The 21,969-nt window shown below is 43.3% G+C and overlaps 5 protein-coding genes across 5 annotated transcripts; 3 read left to right on the top strand and 2 right to left on the bottom strand.

The window, feature by feature from the left end:
• Nucleotides 1–515: 515 nt before the first annotated feature.
• K441DRAFT_82956 (uncharacterized protein) lies at nucleotides 516–4,101 on the top strand. The gene is made up of 6 exons (XM_067654481.1): nucleotides 516–581; nucleotides 652–1,050; nucleotides 1,123–1,426; nucleotides 1,498–2,338; nucleotides 2,405–2,740; nucleotides 2,852–4,101. Exons 2-6 carry the CDS (start codon nucleotides 877–879, stop codon nucleotides 3,603–3,605), a joined length of 2,409 nt encoding a protein of 802 aa, XP_067504969.1. The 5' UTR covers nucleotides 516–581; nucleotides 652–876; the 3' UTR covers nucleotides 3,606–4,101.
• Nucleotides 4,102–4,265: 164 nt separating this feature from the next.
• K441DRAFT_658944 (N-terminal nucleophile aminohydrolase) lies at nucleotides 4,266–5,732 on the bottom strand. The gene is made up of 4 exons (XM_067648441.1): nucleotides 5,577–5,732; nucleotides 5,369–5,526; nucleotides 4,994–5,243; nucleotides 4,266–4,844 (listed from the first exon to the last, which is right to left on the bottom strand). Coding segments are annotated over exons 1-4 (612 nt in total). The 5' UTR covers nucleotides 5,579–5,732; the 3' UTR covers nucleotides 4,266–4,642.
• Nucleotides 5,733–5,855: 123 nt separating this feature from the next.
• K441DRAFT_658945 (WD40 repeat-like protein) lies at nucleotides 5,856–8,165 on the top strand. The gene has a single exon (XM_067648442.1). The coding sequence runs from the start codon at nucleotides 5,885–5,887 to the stop codon at nucleotides 7,706–7,708; it is 1,824 nt and encodes a 607-aa protein (XP_067504971.1). The 5' UTR covers nucleotides 5,856–5,884; the 3' UTR covers nucleotides 7,709–8,165.
• K441DRAFT_686801 (geranylgeranyl transferase-like protein type i beta subunit) lies at nucleotides 8,031–9,585 on the bottom strand (the record flags this gene model as incomplete). Its single annotated transcript, XM_067652023.1, has 4 exons — nucleotides 8,031–8,363; nucleotides 8,419–8,810; nucleotides 8,861–8,906; nucleotides 8,956–9,585. The coding sequence occupies 4 exons, from the start codon at nucleotides 9,583–9,585 to the stop codon at nucleotides 8,031–8,033; spliced, it is 1,401 nt and encodes a 466-aa protein (XP_067504972.1).
• Nucleotides 9,586–10,073: 488 nt separating this feature from the next.
• Nucleotides 10,074–12,877, top strand: K441DRAFT_556774 (rho-GTPase-activating protein-like protein; the record flags this gene model as incomplete). The annotated part of the gene is made up of 6 exons (XM_067643346.1): nucleotides 10,074–10,119; nucleotides 10,171–10,352; nucleotides 10,407–11,562; nucleotides 11,616–11,711; nucleotides 11,763–11,948; nucleotides 12,024–12,877. 6 exons carry the CDS (start codon nucleotides 10,074–10,076, stop codon nucleotides 12,875–12,877), a joined length of 2,520 nt encoding a protein of 839 aa, XP_067504973.1.
• Between the last annotated feature and the right edge of the window lie 9,092 nt (nucleotides 12,878–21,969).

Genomic DNA, 21,969 nt, shown 5'->3' on the forward strand with positions numbered 1-21,969 from the left:
TTACTTTTTGATGAAGGAGAAAGAGAGAGTTGCAAGAGAATTGCGAGGTTTTATGCGCGCGGCGACGGCTGCTTAGTCATATAGGGCACAGACCACAACGATACCATATGGGACATTTCAAAATGGCATCCGATATGACGGCACGCCTTCCTGGAATATTCTCCGCACGCAAGCAACAAATCCCAGCTGCCCGTCCTGGGAGACCCCGAAGCCGCGAGTTCCATAGTCGTGCCCTTGGCTTGGATGCCACTCCAAGTACCCGAAGCTCGCGTCGTTGAAACCGTCACCACTTGGTGGCTAGAACATATTTGTGATGATGTTGGTTCTTTGTATCATCGGGATGCGGTCTGCGGGCCAACCAGAGCCCACTCCGCTTCCTGGAGCTGTCAGGGAAAGACCGTCTAATGCAAATTCCAATTAATAGCCCCCGTTGCTGTATCGCTGCGCCCGCTCGGGGGTCTCCCACCAGTCAAAGATGAAGTGTGGCGATATCGCTCCCTGCCATTTTGAGGGGGAGATATTAAAAAGCATTTGAGACGGGCTCATGAAAAGACAGGGAGAGGGTGTGGCAGCTAAAATAGGTGAGCACAGTGGAGGATGTACAATACATAGGACTTCGGAGTATGCCCGAAATGCGCTGATTGGCCATAGGTGCCACTAGCGCGCCGCTGACCGTCATTCTCTGAGCTTTGACGGTAACGGGGAGGCGGAGTTTCATCCGACTGTAAACCCACTGTCGTATTTTCTAGACTTCGAGCTTCATTTCATCCTTGTGAAGGCGGCAACTCTCGCAAAATACCTTGAAATGCTTGCGCTGGGGAGCCGAGTCCCTTCTCGAGGCCAGCTCCAGTCTTTCCAGCCTTGTCAACGCCTATCATGAGCGCGAGACCTATCCTTCCACTGCCTTCCAAGTTCGCAGCGCTACCGTTCCAGCACGATCAGTCACCCGATCGTTCAGGCCAACCACCAGGACCCAACAGGCCTACCTATGCGAAACGAGGAAAAATAACAATAGTAGCCTGTGTACCATGCCGCCGGAGAAAAACAAAGGTTGATATTCATTCACCGCCCCCCTATGCCCGATGCTCTACAACAAAGGACACTAACACAACGGCGTGGTAGTGCGATGGCAAAAGGCCAGCCTGCTCGCAGTGTATAGCAAGAGATGGTTCATGCCTCTATGATATGACAGATGAGCAGCGACGCCTGACCTTCTTGCGAGACAATGTTGAGCACCTGGAAGAAGAGAAGGGGGCATTAGAGAATCTCGCCTACACCCTTCAAAACGGTACCGAAGAGCAAGTCACTGAAATTCTAAACCGTCTTCGTAGCCATGAAGACATTCATCAAGTCGCCCAGTCCTTATCTGGTGGCCGGTTCTCAGCCGAACGGGGAGAAGGCTCTGTGTCCGGTCCAAGCGGTGGCTGTGAGCTGAAACCCCAGTCGTGGACTTTGTCATGGTAGAGTATCATGTACTAAGACTGTTTGGCTATGTAGACGTATCTAGTCCGGCTAGCCCTATAGGTGATGGGTCCCGACTCGAACAATATGAAACCCTCATCCGGAACATCGCCACCTCGTCACCTCCTAAGCTAAATGAAATTGTACGGCGCCTAAGATTGCACGAAGACGTTGCTTCTATCCTTGCATCTCTCCGATCTGGTACATTGCTACAAGTGCTGAGCACTCGCGACTTCGAAGTCACACCCGGAATCGAAGCGGATTATTCTAGTCGGGAGCAAACGTTCGGACTAGTCAAAGGGACTGGTACACACGCAGACGATCCAGGCCAAGCTCCAGATGCCCACACTCCTATTATGAATCTACCTTGGACTTCCGTGACGGATGACTATGAATTTATAGAACACCTCTTATCGCTCTACTTTTCTTGGCAACACTCATTCTTCCAAAGCTTTCCTGAAAAGCTCTTCCGCGAGGATATGGTCACTGGCCGGACCAAATATTGCTCGCGCCTTCTCGTCAATGCTCTCTGTGCGGCTGGATGTCTCTTATCACGGCGACCCGGAGCTCGTCGCGACCCGAATGATCCGAAAACTGCGGGCCTAGACTTTTTTGACGAGGCTGTGGTACTACTAAATGAGACTCGCACCTCCAGCATACCCACAACTGCTGCTTTATATCTCTTGTGTCACGTTGAAGGCAATCGTGGCCAACTTGACTCGTTATGGATGTATAGTGGACGTAGCTCACGCATGGCTCTAGACATTAATTTGCATCTTCGAAGCGATAAGCTGCCGAACGAGCAGCTGACTGACAGCGCGCATAAGGAGGAGACGGCCCGGCTGCATGCATTTTGGGGATGTTTTATTGCCGACCAGTGAGGTTTCTCGACACCACCATACTTTAGGATTCGAGTGTCATACTTATATCGTGTCTTCCACAGAGTTACAAGTTTCACCTTAGGCCGATTGCCTCAGATACCGACTAATGCAATCACCGTCGATCTCCCACCAATAAACAAAGAAGAAGACGAAGAAGAGTGGCTGGCGTATGACGTGCCAAGCGGTAAAAGACCTGGTGCTCGATCCGCTACATTCAACCAAGTCGCCGCTCTGTCTAAAATTGTTAATTCAACCCTTCAAATGTTCTTTGCACCTGCACAGATACTGAGTGGGAGCATATTGCTAGACGAATACAATAAATACTTGCAATGGTACCGGAGACTTCCCATTATTGTCTCCAGCATTGACGACGCACCACCGCACGTTCTTAGTCTTCAGTAAGTTCAGCCATAAAGGAATTGAAAAGTCCCTTGCCTGAAGTAGCTTGCTCTTAACCTTCTACGCCATTTTAAATATGCATTTCGCAGCATCTGACAATAAAAAATCAGCATGTACTATCACGCCGCCGTCCTCCTTCTCTTCCGACCGTTCCTCAAAGCCAAATTTACCGAATCCGACGTCTCCCCTCGTGAAGTATGTCGGCAATCCGCCAATGCCATCTCAGATATCTTCGCACAACATCGCCGCCTCTACGATCTCGTTGGCATCTATACCTTCCAAGTACACTGTCTCCTTACAGCTTGTACTATCCACATTATCAATGTCCCAACCATCTCCAGCACCAACTACCTTACTGCGGCTTGTGACAGCTTCCAAGACTTAGTCCACCGTAACGAATGGGCCACGGGCTCACTTAACATTATTAAAGGCCTGGTTCAGAAATGGAATATCATCCTCCCAATCGAGGCCGAGACAGCTCTGTATCGCAACCAAGAAGTCCTCTCTAGCTTTGACTTCGGCTCCGGCTCCGGCTCGCAATCATCTCCTAGCTCTGCCTCAGGCGCTTCGGTATCCCGGCCCGAAAAGCGCGCGCATTTCCTGAACCCTTCTTCTCAAGTTATGCAGAAACGTCAGCGACTCGCTCCACGGGAGACAAGCACTCAGCCTATGAACTACCTCTTCGTGCCGTTCCCGAACCAGCCTGCTCCGCTACTTGGACCTATTCATACTAGCACGAGCGCGGATCCAGAATGGAATTATGAGCTAAACAAAGTGGCACAGGGATTTGATGGGCTCAATTTCTCGGGGGATGATTGGTTCGATCCGTTTATGGGATATCAGGGCGAGTCAAGCGGGCTTTGACAACTGCAATCTGGAGGAAAGAGATGGTGAAAGTGGAACCGATTGTAGTGACATAAAAACTGGGAAGACTGAGGATTGGATGAACACAAAAACACAAGGAACCAATGGGGATTGTCGTGGGCCGGCCCTTTGTATTTGCGAGCACCGTTGGGCGTATGAATAGGTTACTGGGGCTCTCCCCTGGCGTTGGACGGCTGTACACAAACGCAGCATTAAACGGCATTATACACATGGATTTCAGATATACACGAAATTTGTAGGATCAAGAAGGATTAATTGTACGGCTGGCTATCTATCTTTTAAGGGTGGCGAGTGGAAATTAATCATACCATAACATAATATACTATAACTTACTTAGTAAGTGGAGGAGATTTCGCAGAGTAGTCCACGTTGGAACTTGTGTTGCCAGGGGGGGGGGTGCTGTAGGCGACATTCAGTGTGGTTTTGTTCGGATATGGCTCGTTGACAACAGCAGCTTCCTGTGATCACGTGATGGCGTTCTAGTATATAGATCTATTCATGGAGTCTCCTACACGCTGCCGTCCTCCTACATTGCAGCGTGATAGCTTGTAACGGAAGGTCTGACAGTTCTAGATGCAGATTTAAGTTCTGCGAATTTCAAGACAGCCTGGTAGTGAATGGGTCGATAGACAAAACTCGAGGGACTGTCTTATTGTAAGCTAAAATTGCAGTAATACGCTGTTGGATTTGTGATCTTCAGATGGCTTTTCCACAATTGTATCCGTATTTAGTAGATAGAAAATTATACATTAGCAGAGCTCTGGTAAATGCGCTTTAGTATATCATTTACAGGCACATGCGCAGAATTTTCATGGTCCTTGGAACCGCAATATCGAAGAGACTTCAATATCCACTCTTGCAAATTGAGCTGTCTCCTTGCTAGTCACACAAGGTCCAGGGTGCCCCATTTCGCCAGTGACTCAGTCCCGCTCAATGCACTCGGCCACAGGTGATCCCATAATATATTTCATATGCATCTGAACTCTACCAAACGCCCAGCCCTAGCACAATCCAGCTCATGGACATGCTACCTTATGATCGTCCGCGTACTCCTCTTCTCGAATGCCCTCCTTCGTTATCACCTTGACTGTAACGCCTTTGAAGTCGATTGGAAGACGTCGCTTCAGCTCGTCCGTGCACATGCGAAGGATCTTCATTCCCTGCCCTAGGTCGATGTTTGGATTATGATGTTTGTCTAGGATGGAAAGACAGTAATATCTTAAATAGACATGTCAGTATCCTATTCTAACGGTATCAAAATTGTATAATCCAGTATGAACAGTTGAAAACGCGTATAAGGGCGCAAGGCCACGGTGACGGTTAGACACAGCACGCAGAGTTGGGAAGCGAATTAAAGGAGTACATACTGTGCATATCCGTGCGCTGCATACGGCACCGGTGCCAAACTTGCCAAATAGTCAATCCAGTATAATGACGGCTTGTCTGTAATCTTGTCATAGCCACCAAGAAGTAGGTTCACAGTATAGGGCTTCCTAGATCGTAGTGCCCTAGCCAGCTCGCCACGGACAAAATTTGCGGTGGCTGATGGTGATAGTTCCATGGCATTGCGCATAGAGTATAGTTGAATGTTTGCCTGGATGAATTCGGCGAATTGAACTGGGGGAAGGATTAGTGTGCTAGTTGTGTGTAAGGTTCGGCTGCGAGGGAAGTAGTTGAGGTCGATAATGGGATGGGAGAGTAGGTGTCGAAAGGAAAAGAATGGTATAGAAGATTAAGCATACCGGTATCCCCTGCTTCTCCGGAGAAGGCCATCAGTGAGTGCGAGTTGAGCTCTCTCGTCTTGTCGTCGGAAGCTTTCAGAACAGTTGCGCCACGCATAGCGGCCTTTGAGGCGGCTATTATAGTGAAATCTTTGCCAGTGATGCCGAGAAGAACCTCCCTGATGATATCGTAAGCGTGAGGTATCAGACAAAAAGTAGTTCTACATACATGGTGAAGAGATAGGGTGTGCAGAGCTGGAAGCAGTGATGAAAGGTTAGATGTTTGTGGTTGCAGAAAGGGCTAGAGCAGAAAAGGTCTATAGCTATTAGGAGGTTTCTATTCTTCAAAAATAGATGTTAGAGGATCAGATTCCAAGATGCGTATGAGTAGCGACGCGAAGCCAGAGCTGCCTTCTAGCTCCCATCGGCGCTGTAGATTTTCCTGGGGCCGACGAAACCCGGAATAACCTTTCGCAATTCAAAAAAGTTCATACCAGCCGTCAGCAACGGGAACTTCTCTCCCACTCTGCACGAACCATGTCCGCTTTTTTCACAACTCCCGCTTCACAGCGGAAGCGTAAACGATCCGAAGCCCCCTCAGCCATTGTCTCTAAAAAAAGGAACATCTCATCAACTCAACGCTCCAATGCCCCTCGCTCACGAAAAGAACGAGAAGAGTCAATCTCAGGAAGTGAGTCTCCCGATGACGATACGTATAATCAAAATATTGCCGGGCAAGGGGAGCAGACTTCATCGTCGGAAGCCGAGGATGAAACGGCCGCCGATAAACGTCTAAGACTTGCTGAGCGATATCTTGAAAATATTCGTGAGGAAGTAGACGATGCAGGATTCGATGCGGCGGATATCGACCGGGATTTAATAGCAGAGCGGCTGAAGGAGGATGTGGCGGAAACAAAAGGGAAACTATACAGGCATATAGCTTCGAACCTGGATTTTGAAGCGGCAACCTATACATTTTTTCGCGGAGACCAGCATGCAGTGACGGGCGTTGCAACGTGTGCGCCATATGCATATACTATATCAAAAGATATCACGGTTATCAAGTGGGAGATACCTACCCCTTCCTCTTCTAGCACCTCAAGCAACCTGAAGAACGGCACTGCACGCCCTACGAATATTACCTGCCGTCGCCGACCTACGAAAGTCGCTTTCGCGAAGGGCAACAAAAACAAAACAGATGACCCGAAATATCTAGGGCATACGGCTGCCATTCTCTCCATCGCTGTCTCTTCTTCTGGAACGTACCTTGCAACTGGAGACGCTTCCGCCCGACTCATCATCTGGAACGCTACAACCCTGATCCCACTCAAGGTCTTTACGCACCATCGTAGCGCCGTAACTAGCCTATCATTCCGCCGCGGGACACACCAACTTTTCTCTGCATCTGCAGACCGCACGGTAAAGATTTGGAGCGCGGACGAATTAGCATATGTCGAGACGCTATTTGGGCACCAGGACAGCGTTCTTAGCGTCGTCGGGGGTCTAGAGGGGAAAGGCGGCCAGGAAATTTGTGTGAGTGTTGGTGGAAGAGATCGCACTGCTAGGCTGTGGAAGGTGGTAGAGGAGAGCCAGCTCGTGTTCCGAGGGGGAGGGACCGCAAGGTCAAAAGCTCTTCATGCTATACGGAAACATCACTATGAGGACAGCAATTTGAATGGGAATACGAAGAGCGCTTCGCAATCGCTTCGGACAGGGCATAGAGATGATGAAGAAGACGAAGCTCAAGCCTACACAGAAGGTTCTATCGACACTATTGCCCTGCTTGATGCTGCCACATTTGTCACCGGCTCCGACAACGGCTCCCTGTCCCTTTGGTCTATTCATAAAAAGAAACCAATGTTCACACTGCCCCTCGCCCATGGTCGTGACCCCCCACTTCCAGCCTCCGATATGTCCGCAGATGCAGACGCTGCGCTGAAAGGCGTCAAAGGGCCTAAGCTGCCGAGGTGGATCACTGCGTTGGCGACGGTGCCGTATGCAGATTTGATTTTAAGCGCAAGTTGGGACGGCTGGCTGAGGTGTTGGAAGGTTGGGTCTGAGAAACGTACAATTGAAGAGATAGGGGTGGTTGGGAGAGTACCAGTTCAACATCCAAGTCAACCAGGTGATGCTGAAATTGAAGGCAATGAAAGGATACTAAAAGGGGTCGTCAATGGCATCTCGGTATTTGAGAGAGGTGATAGGGGAAAGGACGGCCTTTGTGTTGTTGCGGCTATTGGCAAAGAGCACAGGTTAGGTAGGTGGATGAGGAATATGGGCAGGAATGGGGCTGTGTTGTTTGAGATACCAAGGAAGGACGGCATAGATTATGGAGAAAACGAGGAGGATGAGGATAGGTGAGACTGATTCTATGTCTTCAGTAAAGTGTCCATCCTCACAGCGCGCCTTACCTCAACTGCTTGGCTGCGCATGTCAAGTTCGCTGCAGAGCTCTAGATGCTGCTGATAGCGCGCGAGCTGAGATCGCCATGGGAGATTAGCTTCGACACCCAATTCCGCTGTCCAGACTGCTCCACTTGGCTGCTCGTCCCATGTAGCTAGTTTAGTATCGTAGAAAACCCGTAGGCTGCCATGTATGAGATATCTCGCACAGGACAAAAATGAATACGGTAGCAAAGGCTTCCCAAAGTTTCTTAGCCACCGCTGAGTGCTATATAACTTAGCTAGCCGAAGGCCGTATGATCTGCTTGCATCCCATCTGACTCTCCAGCCCTTGCTCCCGCTCTCTCATCACCATCCCCATTCCCCACAATCTTTCTTCGCCACTCTAATGTTTCAAGATGTTGACTTGCTCCATTGCTGAAGCACAATGCGGCGTGGAAGCTTTTCAAACCCTGTTCATGTAGCATTGCCATAGTGGATAGCCCCAGATACGAATGGTAAAGGTCAGGTGGATCACCAGGCATTTTGCCAAAACCGCCGACGAGGTGCTGCACTTTATCAAGAAGGTAGCGGCGCAGTGCGACTTGGTCAATAATGTTGAGTTGGTTTAGGGTCTGTGAAGTTACGGTAAGAAGGGCATAGGGGAAAGGGAAATGGGTCAGAGCTTACGCATAGAGATCCGCAAACCCAAAATGCGTAGCATGTATCTGCTATCTTATTGCAACGGCCGTTCATTCCGGTCCATTGGATTTCGACGTGAGAAGTGGGCTGGCCTTGATATGATATCTCGCCGACTCTGGAGGGGAAGCTAGAGAGCTTAACAAATGAGTGTGCATTGTGGCTTGTTGTGGACGAGCCTGTCTCGTCTTCGTTCGTGTCGAAAGCGTCTTCGTTGTCTAGGGTTGCGGTTTGTCGCGATGCTAGCCAGTGGAGGGTTAAGTTGAGGTTGGAGAGCCCGCGCATGCGGTCGTCGTGTGGTGAGGGTTCTGAGGGGGAAACGACACCTAGAGGGAGGCGCTCGAGGAAGGAGAGAGCGCTGATGGCACAGTATGTGAAGCCAGCTAAACTTTCATGAGCAGAAAAACGCGCTAAAGATTTGATCTATGCGTACCATGTGCTTCATGGAATTTTGCTTCGGATATTCCACCATCATATGTCTTCTCATTTGTCAGAAGGTCCCGTAGCCAAGAGGAGGAGAAGACATGCCTCTGACATTCGTATGCAATTTACAAGTTTGTCCACATTGATATCTGGCACATTGTCGACAGGTCCTTCAACGGTTCCTCTCAGAATATAGCGGACTCCAGTCCCACAGTATCCAAACCTCGTGTCGTTCCCTCCCTCAACTCGCCCATTCTCTCCCAAAGTTTCCCCAAAGCTCCCATCTGGTCTCTGCATCTTTGTTAGCCATTCTAAACAATCCCGCCTCTTTACCCGCTCTAGGTTATCCCCAAGTAAAACCAAAGTTAGCAGTGCGAAAAACGTAGCGGGCACATTAGCTGGGTCCCATGTCTTATTCTCGTCGTTTCTCAATTCGCCGAAGTTTGTAGCGGGGAAGGCTCGAAATCCACCTTCCGGGTGTTGGCAATGGTAGATCCACTGCACGTAGCCTTCCCGTTCTTCGGCGGTTGTGGCTTTTTGCAGATCACCTAGTAGATCTAAGGCGGATATTATGAAGAAGGCGAGGGTCATTCGATTGGAGTCGTTGGAAGTATACGCATCGGGGAGGTAGGTTTTCAGGCAGCGCCTCCAGTAATTGACATGTCGAGCATGGTTTAGAGTGCTCTCATCGCCAGCGACGAGAGACACAGCAGGCGCTGGGGGGTTGGTGGACATTTATTCCCTCGTTTGATTGATCCTGCAGCGGGTATTGGGCGAGCTGGCTGGCTGGCTGGCTGGCTGAAATCAAAGCCCCTGCAGACGCACACGAACGCAGCAGCTCTGGTCTATTCCTGAAGCGAAGCCTGGTCGCGATGACGGATGACGCTAAGCCGTTGGGTTTCTCAGCCGCGCAAGACCAGACAGCGGCTGAAAAAAGGGTCGAACACTCCTAAAGTGAATTCCCATGATACATCGACTCTATCCAATCTGCGACGTTGCTGTGCCTTCCTGCCACCGCTCACCATTGAACCCTTCCCGCCGTCTGCGGCTAACGTGTCACGAACAACAATACAGTGCTCCGAACCTCATTCGCTTTCTCGTATTGCTGCTTCGCTTTCCACGCTCTTTTCTCCTCTTTGCTGCTCGAGCAGAGTCTTCCGATACCTTTTATATTTTAGCCAGGAGTTCCTTCAGAAACGAGGTACCCTTGGGGCCATCACAACATGGCTGGCTTTGCAACTTCCTTCTGGTCCAGCGACTATGCAGGCGGTGCGACCGTCCCCTGAGAGCTTCACATTTCGTGCGCTGACGAACTACTAGGCCTTGGTGTGTTATTTGGGAAGCTGCAGCAGGGTGTTCAGGAAAACCAGCAGGTACTTACTGTAGCGCGGATGCGCGCTGAGGCCGAGGATCTCTATGGACAAAGCCTGGGTAGCATAACGCCGGCAGCTGATCGCATATCTGGTGGCTTCACAAGAGATGAGGGTGCAAGCGTACGAAAAGTGAGCTGAATTCCAGGAATATTGCTGAGCTCCCCAACGGCTTACTGTTCACAGGCATACGAGGGAGTGCGTGGAGAGATGGAGGAAGCTTCAAAGAATCATCGCAAAATCGCATCAAACATTAGAGAGCTAGTTGTTAACCCATTCAGCCGCTGGTGTGAAGCACACGCGCTTCGAGTCCAAAATTCACAGGATGACTTACAAGCTCGAATCAAGCTGCACGACAAGCAAGCTGATGCTGTTCGGAAGTTCAGGTCACAATACTACAATAAATGTCGGTTGGTAGAGGATATTGAAGAGGAGGACAAACTTGCCTTCCAGGATCCACAGAGTGAAGCTGCACAGAGTCCCAAAATCAAGAATATTCCTACGGTCAAGCTGTCGGAGCCCGATGAGATTGAGGAGGAGCCAATTGACATTGGCGATGAGACATATCAACCTGACCAGGTGAAGAAGATACTCACTCATATGTTGGAGAACATTAAAATTGGGGATGCCAAAGTGCCAATTCTAGGCACGTACCAAAACGTTTCCACTGGCGCGGACATCACAGGTTACATTCAGAAGCACATGAACGCCTCCAGCGTTAGCTATGCGGAGAGAATCGGTCAAGACATGGTTAGCAACGGCTTCCTTAGGCTTGTAGGCAACGTAGGCAGCACATTCGCCAACAGCACCAGGATGAACTACCAGTGGCGGCCGAAAGTCTTCCAGATCACTGGTACTCCAGAGAAAAAGAAGCCACTCGAGCGTGTCTCTTCAACCATGTCTTCGGACAGCGTTGACTCCCCTGTCGGAGCTGTTGGAGAGTATCTTGCAGGCTGGAATCCATTGAATAACCCATACCCGAACGAGACCCCGGCTGAGAAACTACGACGAGAGGCACGTGAAGCAGATGAAAGATACAAGGCCTCAGTGAGAAAACTGGACTCTCTGCGCTGCAATCTGGAAGAGGCCATGGTAGACCACCTGAAATTCATGGAACGGTGCGAGTTGGACCGCCTGAAGGCTATCAAATCAGTGATCCTAGATTTCTCAGGAGCTATCAGTAACGTCATTCCAAGCCTGCAGAGCACCGTGGACAACATGATGCTGTTCCAGGAAACCGTTCAGCCCCTCGGAGATCTTAGATATCTTTTAGAGAACTACCGGACTGGACAGTTTGTACCGAAAGTCCAGACGTACGAGAACTATTATAATCAGGTTGATGGTAATAAATATGCCCATCTCAGCATTTCTGTTGGAGTACTAACGATAATGTAGAGCAAACATTCGGTGTGGACCTTGAGGCCAGGGCCCGGTCTGACAGGAAGCGTGTGCCGATCATTGTAACAACCATCCTCACTTTCCTTGATAACCGTATGTACTACTTGCGATTGACAAAACTTTCTTAGCCTAATTTTCTTGCAGATTACCCCCATCTCGAGGGCGACGAAGCACGTCGAGGCATCTGGCTGGTTGACGTACCTCTAGCAGCAACGCACCACTTACGAGCCGCCATAGACACTGGTAAAAGCATACCACACGAAGTTTTAGAGAAGTACGAGGTGCCTGTTGTAGCAAGTGCCTTGAAACTTTACCTCCTAGAACTTCCAGGTACGTGAACCTTTTCCCGTGTTCCACTCATCATTTCCGCAGTGCTCCATTGACCACACACTTACACATTCCCAGACTCTCTTGTCTCCTCCCACGTCTACGAAATCGTCAAAACAATCTATAGTACCACGGCTACAGACGCAAGCGAAGACACGCGCATCTCAGTTATCCAGTCCACTCTCGGCCAGCTCCGCCTTGCCAACATCGCCACCCTCGACGCCATCACCACGCACTTCACGCGCCTCATCGAGCTCACTTCGGCAGACGAGCCCTTTATCTCCGCACTAGCACAAACCCTCGCACAGTGCATTCTGCGGCCCCGGCAGGAGTCTAGCCTAACGATGAACGAACGCTACGCCTACCGGCTGATCCGCGACCTGTTTGCGCACAAGGACGCCATATTCGGCGAGCTGAAGCGCGCGAGCTCGCTCACGCACTCGGCCTCGGGTGCTGGTCGTCCGCGCGCCATCAGCACCGACGAGAGCAACCGCAGGGCGCACATGGAGGAGCGCAACCGCGCCATCGCGAGCCGCTCGCGCGCCAGCTCCCCCGCCCCGTCCCCGCGCACCCACAGGCGCGACCGTAGCTCCGGCGGCCCGGAGACCCGCTTCCCCATCTCGACGACGAGCCCCACGGAGCGCCGCGGCCAGGGCCCCACGCGGCATTCGCTCGAGGTGCCGGGCAGTGCTGAGGCGAGCCCCGTCGTGGATGGGCATGCTCCGCCTAAGATGGGTAGTGGGGCGAATGGCAGCGCTGACGATGCGGCGGGTGTGGTGGGTGTGGCGGGCCAGAGGTTCATGCCTAGCGTGCCGAGAAAGCATGCGGCAAGTCTGGGCCTTGGACCTGGAAAGCGAGATAGCTCGGGCAGTTTGCAGGAGGAAGCGAGGCCGATGGGAGTTGAATTGACCGATAGGCCTATGGATGATTAGACAAGAATGTGGTTGTTGAGGCGCAGTGCCAGGATGGAAGCTAGGATCGAGAGTGATATGGAGGAGCAATTAACGAGAAAGCGACTCTTAGGGGTGATGGAGGCTGACTTATGGGGGTTGATGGAACTGCAGAAGGGTAGGCTGAAAAATAACAAGGTATTTTGACCAAGAGAAACAAGGTTTGTGTATATCGCCATTCGAGCTTCTAGCACTCACCCTGATATGCGGGGGGTCTTTTCTTTCTTGGCAATCATAGTGTTTGAGTAGATGAGGGATGAAGCGTGCTAGGAGAATTTGACGGGCTTAATGCTTGTGGACCTTCTTGGTTGATTTTGAATCAAGTTTGAGAAGGCGGAAAGGGGATGCCATAGTCATGACTATGGCTCTTTATTTGGTTCTGGAATCCGAGGGATCGTACATCTTCATTTATTGCAGAAATGATATATCGCTCAATTTGTGGGGCTTGCATATATGTAATAGAATCATGAGTCTCGAAAATTAACCTGCGCTTCCACTAGCTAGCTAGACTACTCTGTGAACTTGCCGGCACTCCGCTGGAAAGTTCGCTGACCTGCTTTCAAGCCACGAGACATTCCTCGCCGTCGCTGAAGTGAGGGACAACGGTACTCCACTTTTATCAGCCCCAGCATCATCTATATTGCTTAGCGAGTGTTCGTATCATAACTTAGTACGGGCGTTACATTCAGCTCGATTAATTGACTAGTTCTTATCGATAACTGCTGGAGAGGATAGCTATAAGCTCGGACCCCTAGGACTCGCTTCCTTAACCCAATCGATCACTCCCTCTTTAGAAGCCATCTACGGATACACCTAATTAAATCAAATTAATTATTTACCCCTACATGCTATTTGATATATCGGCCTTGGCCTTTCTACCTGACGCCTATTGAGGTTTTGATTTTATGTAAGAGTACATATATTAGATCCCGCAAGGGTCGCGCAAGTTCGCCAGTACTGTCTTTTTGGCCGTATGGCGACGTGGAGCGGGACACGTTACTTTTTAGCTCCTTTACCCTAGCCTCTTCCTCCTCTGCCTCCTCTATAGTGCCCTGGAACGAGGAACGAAGTGAAAGGGGCTACTCCACGCGACACCAAAAAACTTCAAAGACATACAAATTTTGTGCCAAGCCTTACGCTGATTGGTTGTGATTTTTGCCTTTTTGGATCTAGTATTTTCGCCTTTGCCCTGGAACGAGGAACGAAGTGAAAGGGGCTACTCCACGCGACACCAAAAAACTTTAAAGACATACAAATTTTGTGCCAAGCCTTACGCTAATTAGTTGTGATTTTTGCCTTTTTGGATCTAGTATTTTCGCCTTTTAGATCTAGTACTTTTGCCTTTTTAGATCTAGTATTTTTGCCTTTTTAGATCTAGTACGATTTTGCCTTTATAGAATTAGTGTTTTTGTCCTTATTGGCTTATATTTAGTTATTCTAATAGGTTAGAATTTTTATACTTTACTAAGATTGCTATCAGCACCCCCTAAAATTGCTAGCGGCACCCCCCCCTTTATATAACTTAGTGCTCTAGATATAGGAAAAAAGGTCGGCGACGGTAAATTCCCACTAATAATAGTGATAGGGATAGTAGCTGCTGCGCCTAATGAGCACTAATTGGCTAACCGCACCGTAAGAAATAATAGCCTTCTTACTATATAGCCTTTACGTAGATAGAGACGGCATAACAAGATATAATATTATAACTTAGCGTATAAAAGGCGTAAAGCTATAAGATTATAGGATCTATAATATCCGGATTTAAAATTTATAAGGGCATATCCTTTAAATAGGGAAGAGAGGAATAATAGCATAGGACGTAAGACTAAGAGATTATAAAAAGAGGAATTAATAAGGTTTGTTCTATCTAACTTAATAAATTAATTCTAAACTAATTTACTATTTATAGGCAAATATAAAATTTAATCTTGCTTACTTAAAGAAATTATACTAACTAATTATCCTATAATTATCTTTAGCTCTTTACTATTAATTACGGGCGGTTCTAATCCTATAAAGCCTAATTACTCCTATTAACGCTTTAGGAGTAAGCTCTACTACTAGCGGTGGCTAGAACTGCTTAGTATTAACTATAGTAATCTAGAATGCGTTATTAAACACTATGTTTCTAAGGGTGAGGCTATACTAATAGAAAATGCGTTAGTCTACTGCAGCGGAACATTTTAAGTAGTAGTAGAGGATAAATAATTACTAGTTAAGATTAAGACGATACGCTTGCAGAGGTAAAAACAACGTTCCCCTTTTATCTCTTAATTTTCTTAAGACTAATTAAAAACTTTGCGTTTAGCTATTTAGGTAATATAGACAGCGATAACTATATTAAAGGTTATTTAGCTTTAATACCTATATAAGCCAATTTAATTGGCATTATTAGTTAAACTGTTAATCCTAATCTCGTTATAAATGTTGCCTTATAATCTATAGAAATTAAAACCTACGTATGGGATGCCGTAGAGAAGTCTATCTTATTTACCGTTGCTACTCTCTTTCCTAATACTCTACGCTGGCAAAACACGCCAATGCCGCGCTAAGGTGCCTTAGTTAGTGTTACCGGAGACATTATTAGTAAGAAGGAAAGTGGCAATTAGATAGTAATATTAATTTAAGTATTTAGTTTTATTAATGTGTAAGATATAAAAGTAGTAATATAAGGATTAATAAAAGCAAGTAAAGGATTAGCGCCTAGTATACCTTATAAGACTAAATAGATAACCTGGCAATCTAAACCTAATAGTATAAATAATTCTCCCTTAAAAACCTCCCTGGGAAAGAAAAGACCTCATAAGGTTATAGATTTGGAAGAAAATTCTTAATTAGTGGCGTTACTATCTAAACATAACCGGCGATCGCCATTATTAACTTTTAATACGGTGATGGAGAATACAGCTAAATTAGATAGTTCCCTAATTATATTTAATAATAGTATTTAATTTTCTTAACTACTATATAGCAAATATCTACTATTAAGTTTCCGCGTTTTTCCCTTTTTAGTTCTTACTTACTCTTACTCCTATTTTACTCGCTCTTTAATATTAAATTAATGCTTAACTTCGGCAGGTCTTATCCGAGAACCGTTAAAATTTGCCATTAAGAGACTAGCATCGTTATAATAGTGTATGGCTTTTACTGGCTAGAACTCGGAAAATGCTAATGGACGACGACTATTAATATAGTTCGTTTGTACCCGATGTATAACAATTAGCTATTAAAAACCCCTAATAATTTAGAGGGGTGGTTTTCCCTAATAAATAAATAGGACGATTAAGTATAAGAACTTTATAGTATTGTAAGAGGCTCTAGAGCCTCACTATATACACTAAATAGGTGGCAAATAGGTTGACGACTACGTTGTTATTTAGTTGGTAATTGGTAATAGAAATAGGTAATAAGACATTTGATAAGACATATAATAGTAAGTAGTGGGGTAGTAAGACATAGGGTTCTAGTCTTAAAGCTAAAGATAATAGTAAGGAGATCCGATTTAGGTTAATATATATAATTTGCATAGGAAATGTCTTACATACTAAGCTGAAGACCTATTTAAACCTAAACTTAAGGGTTATAAGGATTATCTTCCCTCTAAACCTTTCTTAAGTCACTCCTAGAAGCGGAAATGCAATTAAATACAGGATTAAGAATATGTGGGGAGGAACAGAAAATAGAACTAGGGAAATTTAGTTACTTGGTAATAAAGTAAGTAATCCTTAATAGCTCTTCCCTGGCATATAGATCTGCTATATTACCGCCAGCTTTTTTATAAGTATATCCCATTATTAGCAGTAGTAAAAGTTAATAATTTAATATAAACCCACCCCTTATGATTCCGAGGTGTGTAGTTTATACTTATTTCCTAATTTTCTTCTCTCTTAAATAATTTATTTATAAAATATGCTAATAGCTAACTGGCTGAAGACTAAGTAGATAGCGTGTATAGAATAAGGAAATCTTTTTATTCTATACTCTTATTAATAAGTCTATTAGCACCTATCTCTAAAGAGTTTAAGAACTTTATACTAAAACAACTACTATAAAGTGCACCCTTAACGCCTTCGCCAGTCTTTAATCCGTATAAGAATTCCATATCTAGATTATAATTACCACTAAAAGTTCCCGCGGAACTTCTATCTGTATTAAATTAATTTAAAAATTTAGTGCCTTGTATTAATCCACTGCCTTCTTTACCAATAAATCCACCTAAGAATTCAAAAGTTAAAGATTAAAAAACTGCACAATTATTACTAAAACCCCCACTAAAACTTCTTCCTGGCCCTAACCTACTTGAAAATTCGATATCTTATATAAAACCGCTACCTTTATTAATAAATCCACTTTGGAATCTAAAGGTTAAAAAATAGAAAACTATATAATTATTACTAAAACCCCTATAAAGACTTCTACCTGCTCTTAATACTTTCGGAAATTTAATACCTAATCCTCTACTAGGACTTCTACCTGGTCCTAATATATTCCAAAATTTAATACCCCATATTAGGCCGCTATCTTTATTATTTAATAAACAAAATGTTGTATAATTATTGTTAAAATCCCTACTAAGACTTTTACCTGCTCCTAACGCATTTGGAAATTTGATATACCGTATTAGGCCACTACCTTCTTTATTAGTAAATCCCCTATTAAGACATCTACCTGCTCCTAACGTATTCGGAAATTTAATATACCGTATTAGGCCGCTACTTTATTTATTAGTAAATCCCCTACTAAGACTTTTACCCGCTCCTAACGTATTCGGAAATTCGATACCCTGTATTATACCACTACCTTCTTTATTAGCAAATCCCCTATTAAGACTTTTACCTGCTTCTAATGCATTTAGAAATTCCATGCCTTATATTAGGCCTCTGCCTTCTTTATTAGCAAATCTACCTAACTATCTAAAACTTAAAAAAAGAAGACTGGCTATAGATATAAGAGTTTTAGAAGCTTTAAAGCTTGCTATAGGTTTATTAAAAGAAGAATTTAATCTATAAAAGAGAGCTTCCTAAAAATTCCCTCTAGAGATCTCTTACTTATATATTCGGTCTTTTATTAGCAAATATAAAAATAAAATATTAATCGCATCTAAGATATTAATATGCTGTTCTTATGGTGGCTTTGCTATAACAGAGAATATCCATAAAATTAATAATTAAGATGATTTAATCCTAGAATAATAAAATTCCTTTAATTAATGCGGCTACTATAAACGCTCTTGGCATTTCTATAGCGTCTACTATATAGCACTTATACATCAGACTATTCCTAAGTTCTCTATAGCAAATTTCGTTAATATAATAATATGTTAACATTACCCATATATATTAGAAGATCTTACGGTTATTAAAAAGTGTCTTATTGCAAAATGCCATCCTATTAGCACTATCCTTAAATTACAACCTGGTGGCCACTCGACCCTAGCTAACTATAATACTTTACGGGGTTATATAATTGTTATACCCTAAGACCCTAGACCCCTCCTTTAGATCCTCCCTAGCCCTAAGCTAAAACTAAACAATCTGATTAAAGTTTTTTGGCTAGGTAAATACCCTCCAATTAATAGAGATCTAAAACCGTTCTTATAAGTTCAAAAAGATAAAGTTTTAACAGTATTGCATTATCTTATTTAACACAATCACCTTTATTATTACCTTACTATTAACTATATAATAATAAAAAATTAGCCTTACGACTTTATCCTATATAAGATTACTAATAATATTATCTGTCTTATAAATCCGGATTATTACGAACGTAAAGGATATACTATTAACCTAGAAACTGGAAACTATAAAAATAACCTATAGGTTACGCAAGATAAAGCTTTTTATACTAATGAGAATGATCTATTAATAATAGGCTCTGTTTATACTAATATTAATGGAGAATAAACCGATCTAAACGTTTAGATAATAGATGCCTTGCTAAAACTGGTAACTAGTAGTTCTTCTTAACCTAATAAAATAATACCAGGTATAGAGGATAAGTATCAGTAAAGGTAAAGAGATATACTACTAATCTCTTACGCTATTTATGGCTAGGCTACCCTAGTGAGCAGTTAGGAAGACCCTAGTTACTTTATAGGTGCTTTCCCAACCTTATTTCTAATAGGCGTTAGCGGCCACCTAGACCAAAGACTAATAGAGGTATCTCTTAAGGCTTTCGCATAGTAGGCATTAAACCACTATAGTAGAAGGTTTTTATCTCTGTTAAATACGATAAAACTTAATTAACTTATATAGGTTTGCTCGCTATAAAACGTTTATATACCTTCTTTATAATGTAATATAACTACGCTAATTGTCTATAGGATATAAACTTCTTATTAAACGGCAAAACTGGAAGTTAACTAAGGATAATATAGCGTCTTTAATATCTAAATAACTTTAGGACGCTGTAAAGGCAATTGCTAATAGATAAATTATTAATAACCCGGTAATCTAGAGGCTTTAGCGCGACCTTATAATAATTAGGAGATAGGTACTATAATTATTCTCCTAGAAGCTAATAATGCAATTAAAAATAAAGGGCGTTATTGGACGATTTGGAATGCCTGCATTTTAGATAATAATTAATCTATCGGACTTATAAAACCCCCTTATCTTAATACTAGCCGGAGTTAAGCTTCCTAAAGATTCCCTCCCTACAGCTAATATAGCAATTTAACTTATAATAGTAACCTCTAACCCAGTAGCTGTTATATAGTTTTTTTATTATACCTATAAAGCCGTCTTTAACGGCCTTCTCTGCTCTTTAACTACCTAAATTAGAATCCTTGGACAAGTTTTAAATTACTTTAGTATTATTAAGACGAATAGTTATAGTATGCTATATCTCTATATATTAGTATAGCTGGCCAACAACCTTGCCTTTAATACTTTATAACACTAACTTCTAAAAGATAATAAATTCGCTGCTTAGATAATACGTTACCTAGAAATAATTATTATATAAAGCATAGACCTTAATTATAATACTCTTACTAAAACTAACTAACTAAATATACTACCTTTAGCTAAGGCCTAAGAAACAGATAAAGAATTCTATAGTAAACTGTTAACTAATAGTAATACTATTGCTTATAAAACACAAATTTATTTATCTAAGCATAATGCCATATGTTTTAAATATGGTAAAAATAACTAAGGTAAAAAAGTTTGTAGATTTGGTATGCTACAAGACCTTCTCGCCGGCTCAGAAATTAATAAGCTAGGTATAATCTACCTTGCTTATAACTATAGTTGGATTAACCTATAGAACCCTACTATTACAAGTTATATTTGCTTAAATTACGATATTTCTTAGATTCCTATAGTTACAAAGTCTCTATACCTTATCTACTACCTTATAAACTATATAATAAAGGATAATATTTCTCCGCACTAAGTGTTACTTAAGGCAGCATTATTAAAATAGTCCATTAAAAAGGTAATGACTACTTTAAACCTAAATACTACGGATCTACGGCTTTAGGAGAAGGGTATAGATTAGTTTAAACTTTAATACTATAACACCCTTTTTTAGGATTAAGAGATTAGCGGTATACAAATCGCGAGCTCTTTACTTTAGCTACCTACGTACTATACAGCGAATTATAATTTTGCTTAAATAAATATTTAGTGGCTAAGATAATATATACATATAGCTATGGAACCCCTTAAATTATAACTAGATACTTCTTCTAAGTCTATAAATAAAGAGTAATATACTTTTTACGCTGCTAATATGGCTTCTATAAACCGCTTCAATAATTATAAATAGTATGGCCCGGACCTAGCGCAACTTACTTTCTTTAAATACTGTATATTAGTATAAACTAAGAAAAGAGATAACGCAATCGCTTCTAATATAAGTTTTGACTATATATGTCTAGCGACTGGCTTATAAACACTCTTAGATTATAACGGTCTATTTTAATAGACAACTTTCTTAATTTTAATCCGAGGAAGAGAGTATTTAAGGAGGTCATCTAACTATAAATATGATTAAGAATGATCTTGCTAAAGTGCTATTAGGGTTATTTTTGCCGTGGGATTAACTGCTGTCCCTATTTTAATAATACGCATCTAAATATAGAACGAAATAAGATGCCTGCTTTAAGATATGGAATATTATTAAACCTTTAATTTTATCCTATAACCGAAATTTCGCTTAAAATCTTAACCTCCTTTAAAAGTTAAGAGAAGATGCTTAACTTAATTCTGCGCTCCGATCTTAGAATTATACGGACTATAATATTAATAATGCAGTACTTAATAATCTAAACTTAGACGCTAAAGAGCCTTTAACCTCTTTATATAAGGAATACAGCTCTAAATTATTAATTACGGTCTACTATTTTATTACAACATCTTAGTATAAGGAAAGTATTAATACTAGTAAATATATTCCTTTCTTGTTCTCTAAATTAAGGCCTATTTAGCTACTAAAATTACAAAATCTTTCTCCTATCCATATTTGCGAACACCTAAAACATACCGCTTCTAGTCTTAGATTTCTCCCTAATACCACCTTATAATAATAGGAATTACGGATTAAGAACCTTACTATGCTTAATAATATTAATAATATAGAAATAGAAGAGCGTATCGCTTTTTAAATTAATGATTTTAACCTTAACCTTAATAATGGTGTTTTACGCCCTACTCTAAATATAAAAGAGACTATACTAAACTTGGTAGATTAACGATCTTAAATTAACAACAACCCTTTAGGGTTAACCCTAACTATACTTATTAGTGAAATTCTCCCTCTTAATAAGAAGCAACGACTAGTTGTAGAAAAAGTGCTTTTTAGAGCGCTAGCTTAGAAAGACTATCCTTATAATGCATCTAAGCGCGAATAAATACTTCTCTATATTAGAGGTAAGGGTAAAGTTGGGAAAAGCCAAGTTATTAAAGCCATTATTGCTGGTATAGATCTTATTCTTCGCAAAGACGAGGTTATCCTTATGGCGCCTACGGGAGCTACAGCTAATAATATTAGTGGAAATACCTACTATACTGCCTTAGGTATTAGTCTTACTAAAACGCAGAAACTAAGTATTAGTTCTTATATTA

This window comes from Cenococcum geophilum, assembly GCF_001692895.1.
Source record: "Cenococcum geophilum 1.58 unplaced genomic scaffold K441scaffold_17, whole genome shotgun sequence".
Classification (NCBI taxonomy): domain Eukaryota; kingdom Fungi; phylum Ascomycota; class Dothideomycetes; order Gloniales; family Gloniaceae; genus Cenococcum; species Cenococcum geophilum.